The sequence below is a fragment of the Rhagoletis zephyria genome, unplaced genomic scaffold (assembly GCF_001687245.7).
Source record: "Rhagoletis zephyria isolate East Lansing unplaced genomic scaffold, Rhagoletis_zephyria_1.1 Rzeph_scaffold_03347, whole genome shotgun sequence".
Taxonomy (NCBI): Eukaryota; Metazoa; Arthropoda; class Insecta; order Diptera; family Tephritidae; genus Rhagoletis; species Rhagoletis zephyria.
In genome coordinates, this window is record NW_016160430.1 from 4,824 (window position 1) to 19,759 (window position 14,936).

Consider the following 14,936-nt stretch of genomic DNA (forward strand, 5'->3'; position numbering starts at 1 on the left):
CTTGTACGACTTCAAATTTATTGCCTCATCATTTTATTGGCATTCATATCATGCATTAACCGCAGTGCGATCGCTTTTTATTTTGTTTATTTTCTTCTTCTTCTATTTTTTATAATGTAATTCTTCTTTTTTTTTTTGCTGTTTTTTTTTTTTGCAAGTCACAGCGGCTTGAAATGCCAGTCCCACAAATACTGAATATGCAACGGAGGAGTAGTGGGACAGGTAAATAAATTTGACTCTTAGTTTGATATTGCAACCGCTGGTCGTATTTCTTTCCACAAAGGCGATGGGATTGAGAGCAAGGGCGTCAATAAAAAAAGACACATTAAAAATAAATTTTTCAGTACTTTACTGTGCATGGGTTAAATACTATGTACATATATTTTTAAATTACATACCATTTAAATCTTCTTCTACATACACACATCTTTACATACACATACATACTTATATGAATACACTCTGTAGTTTGATTGAAGTGCATGCGGAAGACTACAATTCTTTAGCGAGTAAACACCCTGCAGTGAAAAGTTAAGGCAGTCAGCTAACATTTTAGTAAGTATGTATGTAGAACAACTTGTAGAAACGGACCAGTTCAATAGAGCTAGTAGAAGCTGATGTGGAGGCCTACGATGCCATAGACAAAAACAAAACCGACTTAAATTTTCATATAAAAATTTAAGAGTACCGTTAATTTTTTCATGATCCAATAATCGGATTTAAACAAAATTAGTATGAGACTTCCTCTTAAAAGAGGAATTGTAGAAATCAGGTAATGTTGTCCAAAGTTCTGCGGTAGCTTATATAAAGAATTAAAATAAAAAATTAAATATTCCGACAAATTGATAACCTCCTCGTTTTTAAGTCGGTTAAAAACTATAATTACAAGTTTACAAAAGGTAGTTACGGTAAGCTGATTTGTCTGATAGATAAACCGGAGGGGAATATGTATGTTTCGTGAAGTAATGCTAACACCAGTTCTGAGAAAATTGTCTGCAAAATTAAAAAAAAGCAAAAAGTTTGCATCGACTTCTAATGGGTTACACACCGTTCACACTGGTTTAACACTGACGTTCACTTAATTAGGTACATCTTACGCAAATGTAAAGTAAGAAAGGAATACCGCATAGGCCGTAGAGGATTTATGAGATGTAGATCGCAAACGAAACTCCTACCTAAAGAAGTGAAAATTATAGGGTTCGCGGACGATATCGCAGTCATCTTGGTTGCCAAATACATATCTTGAAGATGCCGAGCGAATAGCGGAGGTTACAGTAGCGAGGATTACCGAGTGCATGGAGGCCATGGGTCTGAGTCTAGCTTAGCATAAATCGTAGTTGTTACTCATCAGTGGCCGTAAAGTAAGAGTGGAAGCGAAGGTCCGTATCAGGGGGTGTACGATACATTCGAAGCCAGCAATTAAATAACTGGGCATTAAATTCGACGCTTGATCGTAGTTCAATGAGCACATGCATTACATTTGCGAGAAGGCTACCAAAACCAGCCTAACATTGTGCTGCCAGGTCTGTACCCCATTGATTTACTGGCGAAGGAAGCCTATTTCACTGTTCCTGACTGCTCCAAAGCATCGCACACACAAACGCTTGCGAAAAGGCGCACTCAATCCGAATGGCAGGACTGATGGGACACAGCTACCAATGGCCGGTGGACACATCGGCTCATCCCTAATATCGATACCTAGCTGAGTAGGGCGCACAGGGAGGTAGACTAGCAGCATTTTAACGACAAGCACTACGGCCATTGCGAGACTTGTGGTCCCAACTTCCCCGGAGACGCGGAGCATGTACTGATTAGCTGTCCATTTTTCAATGCAGAGAGGGAGTAGCTCTACGCAAAGCATTTAGCGAACGCCCTACTGCACCGTCGCAGCAGCAATAATCGTTAAATTGAGGAAATAGTAGAGGTTGAGATCGGTTAGACGTACAGAAGGAGCCACTCTGGCCGTCGCCCGTAGCTGAAGCCGCGTCGAGACGTACAAAGACCCCGGACAACAATATGTACGCACGACCCTAACTCTCGACTTGTGCAAATGTTAGAGTGTGGAGGAGAGTTGAGGGGAATGTGGGTTAAATGATTTACAAGGGTGGGGCCAAGTGCCTAATTGGAATCGAACCCGATTATATTTGGTAATTATGAAATGCCGTTGTGTTCATACTTTCAAATATTTGTATGTATTTATTTTACTTATTTTCCATTGTACTTAAAACTATCAAAAATAATTTCGCAAGGCTTTTATGAATGTTGGTGTTGGTGGCTTCAATGATTTATTTGTTTCCATTGTTGGAATTGGATTGAAACCGAATAGAGCTGGAATATGTTTGTCCTTCAAAATTAGCATATTCGATACACCTCAATTAATATGTATGTATGTACATGTAATAATATATGTACACTAGGGTGGTCCAAAAATGCATGAGAACAAATAAAGTTGGATCTTTTATGTTCTCACCCCTAGGATTGTTCTATACCGAAAAAAAATACCACCAGTTTTTTATTTTGAAAACAAAAAATATTTAGAGGTCGCCAAAAGCGCTCAAAGTTTACTATGTATTTTATATGGGGAAAAAACGACTTTTGCTAGAAATGGTATAGAATTCTTGAAAATCAATATTTTTCGAATAGAAAACTTTGGTATTAAAAACTGGTTAAATAAACAATTGAGTTGGTTATTGGAAGTCTCCTGAAGAGAACCACAGTTTTCCGATCGAAAAATATTGATTTTCATGAATTCTCTAACGTTTCTATGAAACCATGGAAAACTTTGAGCACTTAGAGCGACCTCTAAATATTTTTTGATTTCAAAATAACAAATGCGTATATTTTTTCTAAGGGGTGAGCGCATTAAAATTCCGACTTTACTTATTTTGGACCACCCTAATGTACACCCATTAGGTGCATCACTCTCTAAACAAACAAAAAATCGGTTGTACTTTAGGACTTCCGCCAAATATTTCTGAAAAATATTAAGCTTTACGTCAGCTGGACCGATTTGCAAATAAAAATAAAAAATTTGTTTCCAAGAGTTTAATGGTGTTCTCGTTTCTACCAAAAATTTTGCCCTTTGATTGCCCCCTTCTCTTCTCATGTTCGATTCTAAAATAAAAGCACACGGATAAGACATTTTGTGTTTGTTTCTTAAAATTTCACACTCTTGTAAGGCAAAAAAGGCCCTTTGAAGCTTTGTCAGGGGAGAAGGTTGCACTGAAAACCAGATGGCTACTTAAAACGACAATATTATGAAATGCCTGAGCCAGATAAGGACAAGAGGACAAAAACATGCATTTTTACAGCGTTGAGTGTAACGTCAAACACATTTCGCACCGTGGTAGGACAACATTTTGTGGAAGAAACGAAATCACCATAAGCTTAAACGTCTGCACAAAAATGTTTAAAAAACGTTTAAACAGAATCAAAATAATGAAATTTTTGAGCTATTTTAAAATCGGTTCAGCTCACGTAAATCTTAATATTTCTTCGAAATATTTTAGCTGAGGTCTTAAAATATAAAAGACATTTAGGGAGTTCACAAGGTGTTTTATACTGTCGTACTGTTGTATGTCATAAACTTTAAACGGGTGAAACTATATTTAAGGAATTCGCAAGCTAACAGGAAAGTTTTATTATGAAATTTCACACCGTTAAAAAAATAGTTGGTGGTGATTTCAAGTCCCGTAAATATTTATTTAGCTGTTAAAAACTTTACAACATACGACAATACGACACGTACGACAACTTGTGAACCACCCATATATAATTGGGGTGAAAAACGCGAAAATTTTTTGGTGAGGCACCCTTATATAAATATACATAGTAGAAATGTAAATACTCCTGTGGTCGACCTTTCTTTTATCATTCAGCGCCACTCCCAATGGGATGCAGTATGATTGAATTGTATGTATGTATGAAGCAGGACACATACACAATTTATGCATCTTTGTATGTAAATTTGTAGGTCATTTAAATCTCCAGAGCTGCGTTCAAACAAATTCGAATATCAAAATTTTGCTAATTAGCTCTCCAACTGTGTTCGCAATGCTATAAGTTAGCTACTTATTGGACATAACCTGTATTCAATATGTACTCGTATCTACATATGTATGTATGTGTACAATAAATACTATGTACGTGATTTTTCTTCTATAATTGCGTAGCCTGTGCGGGTGTGCAGCGCCAACGATATACATACATACATACATACATACATATGTAAATACGTATGTTTGCTGTTACCTAATCGTAACCGTGACTTATTGGCGTGCTGCGTGCTGCGTGCAGGGCACTATACCTTTTTATTTTTTGTGTCTTTGTCGATTTTTGTATACCTACATATATGTAGAGTATATATTTTTATATTCAGCTTCCTAGCCTCAACTACGCACATACATACATACATATTTCTAATTATTTAACTTAATTTTAAAATTCGCTTTCTTTATAGTTTTCACCTCGGTTTACTTTTTAACTACTAAAAAGTTCAAGCTGTGCTCAAAATAAATTTCATTGCATTTTTTCATTTGATTGTTGCAAATCGAAAGATTATTGTTTGAAGCTTTGCTTGAGTAATCAGCAATTTTACTTTTTTTTTTTTTGCATGAAATAGCCACGGACGGCTCATTATACAAGTGGCGGTCGTAAAAGTTCCCGTCATGAAGTGATGGCTACATGCGCGCCGCACACATATTCAAATATGCATTCATATGTATGTATGTAGTATGTATGTATGTATGTATGTGCAAAGGTATGTATGTCTATTGAGTACTAATTTCTTTTGCCTCTTTTACTTCTCGTAGCAAGTAACTATTTATAAACAATTCAACGTTGAATTTTGGTGAAGACCCAGTAGGAATTATCAAAGAGTATATGCTGGTTTGAACCTGAAAAACATAAATCTGAAATAACGTCAAGTAGTTTTTGAAAAAAAAATAATGAAAAATACTTAAAAATTATATTTTGATGGAATTAGGTGTACCCTTCTCGTTTTTGCTTTTTTTTTTTTTTTTTTGGAGGGTAATGAAGAGTTTCTCAATGTGACATTCACCTGCTACGAAACTCTTTTGGCTCTAAGTACTAAATTTTATGAGTTTTGAGGAAAATTTAACAAACACATTTATTTTATTTCTAAAGCAGTTCCCATTTCTTGCATTTGAAACTGACAAAACGAAATCATATGTATACTTATCCACTTACATTTTATACAATTAAAACTGGGCTAAGGCAAGCAGGGCTTTTGTCCTGTTCGCAAACGAATTTCGTCCATAGAAGCGTCCACTTTTGGCTGATTGCTGAGTCTGATTAATAGATTCGCGAGTCATAAATATCTTTGTGTACACCTTCCTCCAATTCCATTTTTTATTGCATATTATTTATTTTATGTACACACCAGACGGCTTTCCTTTAGCTACACTCTAAAAAATGTTTATTTAAATTTGCGCATATTAGGTTTTCTCTCTTAATGAACGCAAATTTACACACCGTGTTAGTTCAATTAAACACTATTTGTTTACTTTTACTTATCATATGTATGCGCAGCGTAGAACAAATTTCAATTTTTTTTGTTGAATTCTAAACATTTATTGCTCACAATTTCACATTTTACTTATGAAATATTTAAAATTTGCTCTGAAAATTTTGTGTTTAAATTTACGCATATAAAGAGAGGTAACCAGTTTCCACACCATGTTCATTCCATGACTGCAAATATGTATTTTTATCAAAAATTTTTTTTTTTTTTTTGATTTGGGTTAGTTGGATATTTTGCTATGAACGTGCGTAATTGCTTTTTCAGAAATCAGTTGTCCGTTTTCACTTATATATTTTCAATAATTTCGAAATTTTTTCACTTCATTTAATTTTACTTTAATTAATTTTCCTTAATTTTTTTTCAAGCTAAATCTTTATTTTAATCAGATCAATTATGCCATGCTGCTTTTAGATAACTCACTTTTAGGAAAACAACGCTTTGGAATTTCTCCCGTCCAATGATAAAATTTTATTTCATTAGCTTTGTAATTTATAAATAATTTCATAAATTAAGGTTAAGTTCAGTTTTTGCAAATCGCTTTGAAATGGATGAAATTCATGTTTGGCTCCTTGGAAAGACGACTAAATAGGCACTACATGAATTCCCCATTCCTTTTGACTAGAAGCACACTCATTTTTTGTGAATTTTACCTTTCTTAATGATAGTAAAATACAATATTAATTAAAGTTAGTTTTTGTTTTTTTTTTTCAATATTGGACATTATTAAAGGGGAAACCGATTTTAAGTTTTTTTTTCCTGATTTATTTTATTTCTTTTTATTTTCAAATAATTTTGAATCGACTAATAAACTTATTACAGTTATTTGTTACTAATAAGCTTATGAATTTGTGCACAATTTTGCCAAGTGTAAGTATGTAACTATTTATGCTTCGTATGTATCATTTATAAAACTAAGTATTTTCTTTTTTTCTGAATTGATAGAACCTTGCTAAACTTCCTTTCGTATTTGATAATGTTAGATATGTAATTTATTTTTGTATGATAATACATAGTTAAGTACATACATATGTATGTATGTTATAATATTAAATATATGTACTGCAGTTTCTTTAATTAAACATCCGCTAAATGTTTAACATTTTCATTTTGTTTATTTAAGGCTATCGCTATTTAAGTTGTTGTTTTGATTGTTGTTCTCTTTTTTTAGGTGACATCGATGGGCTCTCGAATAGAGAAACCTTAATATTCTGACGCGCCCAATACACTGTACATCAAGCGGTTGAAAGATGAACTCTGACGGATGGTGTCATCTTGTGTATTTACCACCTGAGGATGCAGAGAGTGAGGATATTTATGTACAAAATTAGTGATTCCATTATTGAGTCAAGCTATGTACATACATATATAAATAGTAAGGTAATGTTTAAGCATAATTATAATATCCCAGCAATACAACGGATTATATATATTCAGGGTTGCATTCTTGCATTAATGGTAACCTTTGTTAATATCGATACTTTTGAAAAACTTTGCCAACGTTAACGGTAATCGTTATCGTTATATTTATTTTTCTCAATTCCATTTTATACGAGTATTGTTTAACTTTCGGCATTACTACAGCTATTACTACTGGCTCAACTGCTGTTGAAATGTTAGGAAACTCCCCCTCCTCCAAATATAAGGAACCTCCTCAAAACTGGTTTAACGTTAGCCCTAAGAAGACTAGCATAGCTACTTCCTCAAGTCAAATGAAAAGGGACAAGCATTTAGCAAAATTTCTTAAATGAGAAGAGACACACTTATCTAAAGCAGTCAAGCACCTGGGAATTATACTTGATTATAAGCTGTCATAGGATCCGCACCTAGATAAACTATTGAAAAGGTCAGCGCTTCTATTTGAACCTGCCGAAAGCTAATGGCGGGGAACTGCTACAAAAAACCTAAGTTGGCAAATTGGATGTACGAAATGCCCGCTTGGTAGAAGAAAACAGGACTGGATTTCACGCAGGCCGTGCTCAACAAACTCCAACGAGTTTCCTGCTTAGGCATCCGCCCATTCTCAGGGTTATGGAATAAGAGGAACAAGAATGCTTAGCTTTGGTGATCTGTGTCTTCTGAGGCCTATCGATGCCTATGTACATGCAAAAGCAAGACTCTGCATTATTTAATATTTTTCTTAGACTGATCTACTTCAGGGAGGTTATATGCATATCAAAGTATTTACACATGTTTCTATACAAATTATTGTGTATACATAAAAAAAATTAGGTAGGTACTTTACTTACATTGTACGTCGGGTAGGAAACGGGCGCTGCTGAGCTGGGTTTCTGAAAATCCATTAAAAAGTTAGTTTTAATAAAGTCTTAAATAGTTATTTATCTGCATATATTACACTCGCACACATATGTATGTACATATGTACACATATGCGTATCAAAAGATGAGATCATACAAAAAAAAAAACATTCGAATTGTTACTTATAAATGTTATGGGTTAATTAAAAAAAAAATAAAAATTAAAAATAAAAATACATTTGATCAAATCACTACTTCAAATGAAGCAATTCATGATCACAGATATATATGTGCATACTCGTACATATCGCGCACCGTCTTCAAAAAAGGCAAAAAAGGTTGGATCGTACAGCACAACAGAAGTTTTCTAGTTAAAGAATATAATAACGAAGAAAAAAATATTTGCATTTATTTGAGAAAATCCTGCGAATTGATTTATGCTAAAAAAAAATTTGCCTCATTTGAATACAGTTCGCGTTGTGTACAGAGATGAGAGCCAATCTAATGAAATGAGTTATCTTTTTTAAAGGCAGCCGCATTTTTAGTTTTCCAATGCACTTTATGTTAAAAGTTACAAAAATACATTTTTTTTGTTTTTTTTTGTACAAATTTCACACATACATACAAAATATTTTGGGTCCAAATACGAAATCACATATGGAACAATAACACTATCGAATTTTACGAAATTAAAAAAAAAGTGTTACAAAAAATTAAATACAACTTAATAGGTTTATGATCAAAGAGTCAAATATGGGTGGAAAGTGAGTGAGATCATCATACCAGAGTTGCAGCGGTTTGAGCCTGCGAGCGAGAGAGCGTTCAAAAATGCGTTACACAACAAGGACACATGCAGCGGATATTCTCTTTCTATGACAACGGACAACGGTGATACGAAAGCGCAAAGAACTTATACATATATTTACATTTAGGTAATAATGTGTATGTGAGCTAATAAATTTACGTAAGAAGTTAAGTACATAGATAAATTAAAAGAAAATGAAATTCGGTGATATTAAAACTTTCTTTCCTAAAACATTTGCTGAACATTCCGTCAGCGATGGATGACTGCAATGTTACACAAATATAATTTTGATAGGAGATGCACAAAAAGGTAGGCGACAGTTTTTTGTTCTTTGCTTTTTTTTTGATATTTTGCCTTTTATTTTTTTGGCCGATCAAGTTCATGCTATAAAGTGCTAGTGTGATGGCGGTGTATCAATGGACGATGCTCGATGATGATCGATGATGATCGGTGAACGGTGGACGATGATCGCAAGCAGCTTGTCGTTTCGACCTTACCTTTCCTGGAACCAATCGGTTTGGTTGGAAGACCTTTGGCTGGACCGGCACTGTCACCTCCTGTGGGGCATAGCCATTTCCATAACCACCCTCCTCCTGTATGGCTCTGTAGGTCTCGCTCTTCGATGGGTCAAAGTGAAGAGTCTTCTTATAACTGCTCATTGTCGATGTTTTGCAGTATTTAATGTGTAGTTTTGTTGTTGTTGTTGTCGTTATCATTTGGCAATTTTCGTCATTCCATTGCATTGTGTTGGAGTATGTATTTGTAATCGAGACGCATGCATTAATATATATATTCATACATATACGCGATCAATTTGATTTCGATCGAGTTGAGAGCATAGCCACGCCACAGTATCGATATCGACGTATTGACGGATGGGCGGATGGGCGGCCGACGACACGGTTGATCGGGTTTTGACGATTGGTAGTGATTTTAATTGCCATCATTCGACGAAAATTTCGACACGGTTAAATTTGATATAGTAGCGTTGTTTTTGTGTTTTTTGTTTGTTTTTTTTTTTTTGGTAATTTTTCAAGAGGTTTTGGGTTTCATTAATGTTTTGTTAAAATAATTATATTTGGTGTAAACGAATTCAATTCGCATTTAGATTTATAAGATATTTGATTTGGATTTCGTAAATGTAAGTGTTTAATTATAATTATTTGGTTTTTAATTTTTTTTATTTTTTTATTTGGCATTGCAGTTGCGAAGAGAATTTTTTTGTGTATGTGTTTGTGTGAGAGAGAGAAAGAAAAAAACAGGATGTGCACAATACGTTAGAATTAATAGTCATTTATAATTTAGCAAACAGATTAATAATTTGTCTTTACATATGTATGTATGTATGTATGTATGTATGTATGTATGTATGTTGGTACATATGTTATGTAAATGATCTTAGTTAATGGTTATATGATGTATGTATGTGTGTAAGTATGTTGAGCAATTATGTATGTATGTATGTATGTAACTTCTGATGCAATTACGTAAGGGCATAGTATCCCAGTGGGAAAATGTAATGTGTCTGTGGCAATCGAAAAAATATCAGTAAAATCACTGGGCCTCATGCATAAAAAGTGAGCTTAAGCTCCGACTCGATTTTCAGTACAAATTCTTGAGCTTGAGCTCACCCTTTCAGTGCAAAAATTGAGTCTGAGCTTAAGCTCACTTTTTATGCATAAGGCCCACTGTTTTTACATTCGAAAATGCATTTCTTTGCCACGGCGATGTCCTAAAAAAAAGTAGGGCATGCAATTTGGCATTATCTATGATTAATATGAATTTTGTGGGACTTTTTGGAATAGAATCTAAAACTCATAAGAAAGACATTACATTATTTATCACGCATGTAATGCATTACTAATTTTCCCACTGGGATGCATTTATTTATGTAAGTATGTATAGGAATAGGAGAATGTACATATGTATGTGGGGGCGAGCAGGTGAACTGTATGCAGCAGCAACTCTTAAGTACTAGGTACTATGTAAATATGTATGTTAGATCTCATCCCGAAAGCAGCAAAAAATTAGTTAGTTAACCAAAATTATTATTATCTTCCAGTAAACCTTAAGTGAGTGCTTAAGCTTTGCTCTTTTGCTCTCTGCGCTGCAAAGCAGTTTTATACATTCGCGAAAAAAAAAATCGCCCGATTATTTTAATGAGACGGAATAATGGATCAACGGCATATGTACATATGTATGTAATTGAATTTGTGGACGGTTTAAATGGGGTGGGCTAAGGGGGTCAGTATGGATATTTTTTGTAACTAAAAATTTCGATTTTTTTTTCAACTTTTTACTATGAGTATTTTAATACTACATAGCAAAATCTACGAACTAATGTTTTTAAATAAATAATTTTAACTACATATATCACAGGCCAATTGATAATTTTCAATTGTGTCGAATGAAGTCTTGTCAGTTCAGCACCCACATTTTTGATCGTCCACAGGGCAGTCAAATGTTAAGTCGTCCTCTTTTCGTTTAGTAATGAAACTTTAGTTAGGGGAAAGGCTTTTGCTGCTCTGTTGTCAGTGGATAAGTAACTCTTTTTCATTTTATAAATTTCTTTTTTTTTGGAAAATTTTGTCTTTGTTTTTTTGTTTTGTTTTTTGTTTTGTTATTTTAATATTTCGTTTTGGTTTTTGTACGTGTATTTGTATTCTCTAAAGAGGTTTTAGAGTTTTTAAAATTATTCAGTTTTCTGGGGCTGAAACTGCAGTTGCTGTTGGCGTTGTTGTTGTTTATCTTGCTGTTCTTTTAGCTCTCTGAGTTTTTGTTGCTCCAGAATTTTTCGTTTATGTTCCAGGAAAGATAGATCGATGAAAATTCTAAAATTAATTGTGTAGCTTTGTCCTTTTTTCAAAATAAAATATTGATTTTTAATAAAATTAAAAAAAAACACACTACTTATAGGAGAAGATTCGTTTATTTGTGTAGGCTTTAACTTTTATTGGCTGATTTATTTTTCAGTTTAATTAAACTTTTTATTAATTTTATTTCCTTAAGTTATTAAGTTATGTTTTTTTTATGTATTTGGTTGTCTCTAATCCTGCTTACCCATCCTACACAAATTAACAGGTCATAATTTTCTTTCATTAAATGATGTACAAGTAAAATTATTTTTCAGTTCAGATAAAAAACGAGGAAAATTCCAAAGACCGACGAAGTCTTACTCGTATCATCCAACAACAATTTCGAACAGTTTAACGAGCTCACGTTCGCACTCAGAGGAGGAGAAGTTTGGACACACTTGGTCTATACATACATACTTATAAACATGTACATCAATGGCATGCATGAAACGTGGCATAAACGTTTTTGGGATGCAAAGGACGTTTTATTACACAAGCAAAACATTGAGAGAAATTCGAGGTTTTAGTCTGAAAGGACTAGGTACATACATATGTATGTATTCGGTTGTTTCAAGAAATCTTACATATAATAATTATAATAAATAAATTGCAATTTAGATAACCAAATTTAAGATTTAAGAAGCATTTTTCGTAGAAACAGGAATGAAGTGCGAGTTTAGTAGTTAAAAGCAGCGACGTGAACCGCATGAAAAATTTGGTTGGTTTGGTTTAGGGGTTCGAACCGTTTTTTCACTTTTGGATTGGTTCCACAAAGCGATTTTTTTGATCTTTGAGCCGGGGTTTCGGTTCGGTTCAATGGTTTGGAAATCAAAAAAAAAATTAATAAAAATAAGTTTAAGTGTCAAATGAGATATGTTGTCATTACATTTGATATTGTCACATGGTAAACAAACATAGTATGTATTACTATATTTAACAAAAAGAAAAAAAACCTGTAAATTTATCTATTGAAAATTGGTTGAAACAAACCTATAAACCTTTATGAAAAGTAGTTCGGTTTTCGGTTCGGGTTAAACATTTGTGGAAAATTTCGGTTCGTTTAATGATTCAGTTAGTTTATAGAAAAAAGCGATTTTCCGCATCAAAACCGGTTCACGTCGCTGGTTAAAATTTCCAAATAGACATGGCCAACACTGACATACACAAATTACGTAAATACATCCATATGTAAATACATAACAAAGGAGTGAAGGGGAATGCAGCAGATAAAACATTTTCCAATAAGAACTTAACAACTTTTTTTAATACAACCCTAACAATCTCGAATATTTATTTTTATTTGGTTGAAGTACAATAAAAAGAGCCGATCACACGGTTCCGATGGCAATGGCCTTTAATTCTCGTTGCTGTGTGGCTTGTGACGCAGTCTGGTTGAACAAAGAAATTATGTTACAACGTTAACGGTAATATTCATCAACAAAAAAAGTGGCCCAACGACACCACTACTAGCATGAAAAACACGCCCTCTACCCCGCAAACATATTCTGAGCATTCAGAATATATGAGTCCGAAAGGTGTCCTAGGTAGGTAAGAAATATGAGTTTCAAAAACAAAAAATTGTTTACTCTTATATGAATCTTTTNGTTTATACAGAAATTGAAAATAATTAGAAAACAAAAAATGAACAAAATTTAGCTTCAGCTGCTGCTATTGAATGCATGTTGGAATGTGTATATGCATGTAAGTATGTATGTATGTTATTTGCAAGGACTTTTTGCGGAATGCCTTTGCAAATATAGTGAGTTGAATAAGACTCAAAGAGCAATCTAAAATAAGAGTCCGAATGTAGCAATTTATGAGGCCGATAAGGGTCTCAAAAAGAGTCATATATGAGGCCAAAACTTGTTTTAAAAGAGTCCAAAATGAGCCGTATATGAGGCCAATAAGAGTCCAATATGACTCATATTGAGGCTCATTTGATGTATGAATTTAAGCTCATATAAGTCGACATTCGTAGGAAGGGAAACACACTCATATCGGACTCTTAAATGAGCTCATTATGAGCGTAATAGCTCCGAAATAGGACTCCTTAAAGACTCATTTATGACTCCAAATGTTTGCTGGGTAGTAATTTCTTGTAGTTGATGTGGTGTTTCTTGAAGCGCAGCAGGGTTTGCATAAAATATTATTTGTTGATAAAGCCGTGTGGACGCGAATGGCTTTCATATTGAAGATGAATTTGTAATGAAATTTGTCCTTTACTTCGAACTTTTCTGGAGCCCAAATTGAGAATAACCATCGTTGTACATATGTATGTTCTATGTATGAACGCACCGCGAAATTCTCTGATTTGGATCGGTTGAGAGACAATGATTTTAACGGTACTTCGACCGACTCGGCTACACTATTCTTTATCTACTTGCACGAGAATTACGGCCATACATTAGCATTAACGCTCTTAACGTTACAGTCAATGTTAATTAATAATAAGAATGAAATCTCAAAGTTGTTAAGCAATTATTGTAAACACTTTTGAAAGTCACGTATGCAAAAAAGTTGCGATCATTCTTAAGCGGCAGTCAAGTTAAGCCGACGACTCTACTGCACTAGGTACACAAATTTACTATACTCGTAGCCCTTTTCGATTCGCCATTTCTCTGCTCGCTTGAAATCATCCCAGTTAGCTTAACGAAAAAAGTGTTAGCGAGCAGAGAGGTACATAAGCGCGTATAGTTACAGCTCCTCAGCTCGTTAGAGGTGGTTTAAATCAAAGCTTCGTAGATGCTTTTCGAGTTGCTATTTACTTGATATAAGGTTGGCGAATCGAAAACAGAAAATTAACATTTAAAAAACTACATATCACAACAACAATAGCAGAGCGCATTTGGGATGTACTATATAAAGCGTTGAATTTCTTTTAAAAGGTCAGAAAATCGAATCAGATCGGTAATAGCTAATTATTTATGTAAATAGTATTTTTTTTTTGTTTTTTTTTTTTTTGGAATCAATCAATGAATTATAGAAAGTGATTTTATGGTAATGACCATTCGAGAATCGATAATGCTGTGACTTTGTGATAGCTTGATATTATTTGCTTGATTTGTTGGTCGATCGATTTATTGACTGACTGTCTGACTGACTGACTGATTGACTGTCTGTCTGCTTTATTTGCAATTTACTTTTACCGGTCAAGTTTTGTTGGCATTGGACGATGCAAAGGACTACTCCTTATGCGCGGACTTTCGGTACTGGCACTACAACAACAACAACAACAATAATGTTTATACATAGTTAAAAAAAACATAAAACATATAAAGATAAATACAATATAAGAGAATAATATTCAAGTGATACGGATTTATGTATGTATGTAGATACAATCAAGATATAAACTGCAATCGAATTTTCACTACTAAACAACTATACATAACAACGAATACAACTCTGGTAATTTGCTGCTAAAAATATTGAAAAACTATATCGACGACTAATAAATAAGAAACATCATTCCAAAAAC

At 33.8% G+C, this 14,936-nt stretch overlaps 1 protein-coding gene across 8 annotated transcripts in view; it reads right to left on the bottom strand.

Annotated features, from left to right (window-relative positions):
- Positions 1-6,506: 6,506 nt before the first annotated feature.
- Positions 6,507-14,936, bottom strand: part of Zasp66 (PDZ_signaling and DUF4749 domain-containing protein Zasp66) — a 42,069-nt gene continuing 33,639 nt past the window's right edge. For 4 of the 8 annotated variants that reach the window (XM_017623740.1, XM_017623742.1, XM_017623745.1 and 1 more), the window contains 4 exons: positions 14,605-14,673; positions 9,101-9,254; positions 7,789-7,830; positions 6,507-6,829 (listed from right to left, as the gene is read on the bottom strand). In XM_017623740.1, coding sequence (XP_017479229.1) covers positions 6,743-6,829; positions 7,789-7,830; positions 9,101-9,254; positions 14,605-14,673 — 352 coding nt within the window. In that variant the 3' untranslated portion in view covers positions 6,507-6,742. The remainder of the gene's footprint in view (positions 6,830-7,788; positions 7,831-9,100; positions 9,255-14,604; positions 14,674-14,936) is intronic. The other 4 variants (XM_017623741.1, XM_017623743.1, XM_017623748.1 and 1 more) reach the window with 2 other exon arrangements.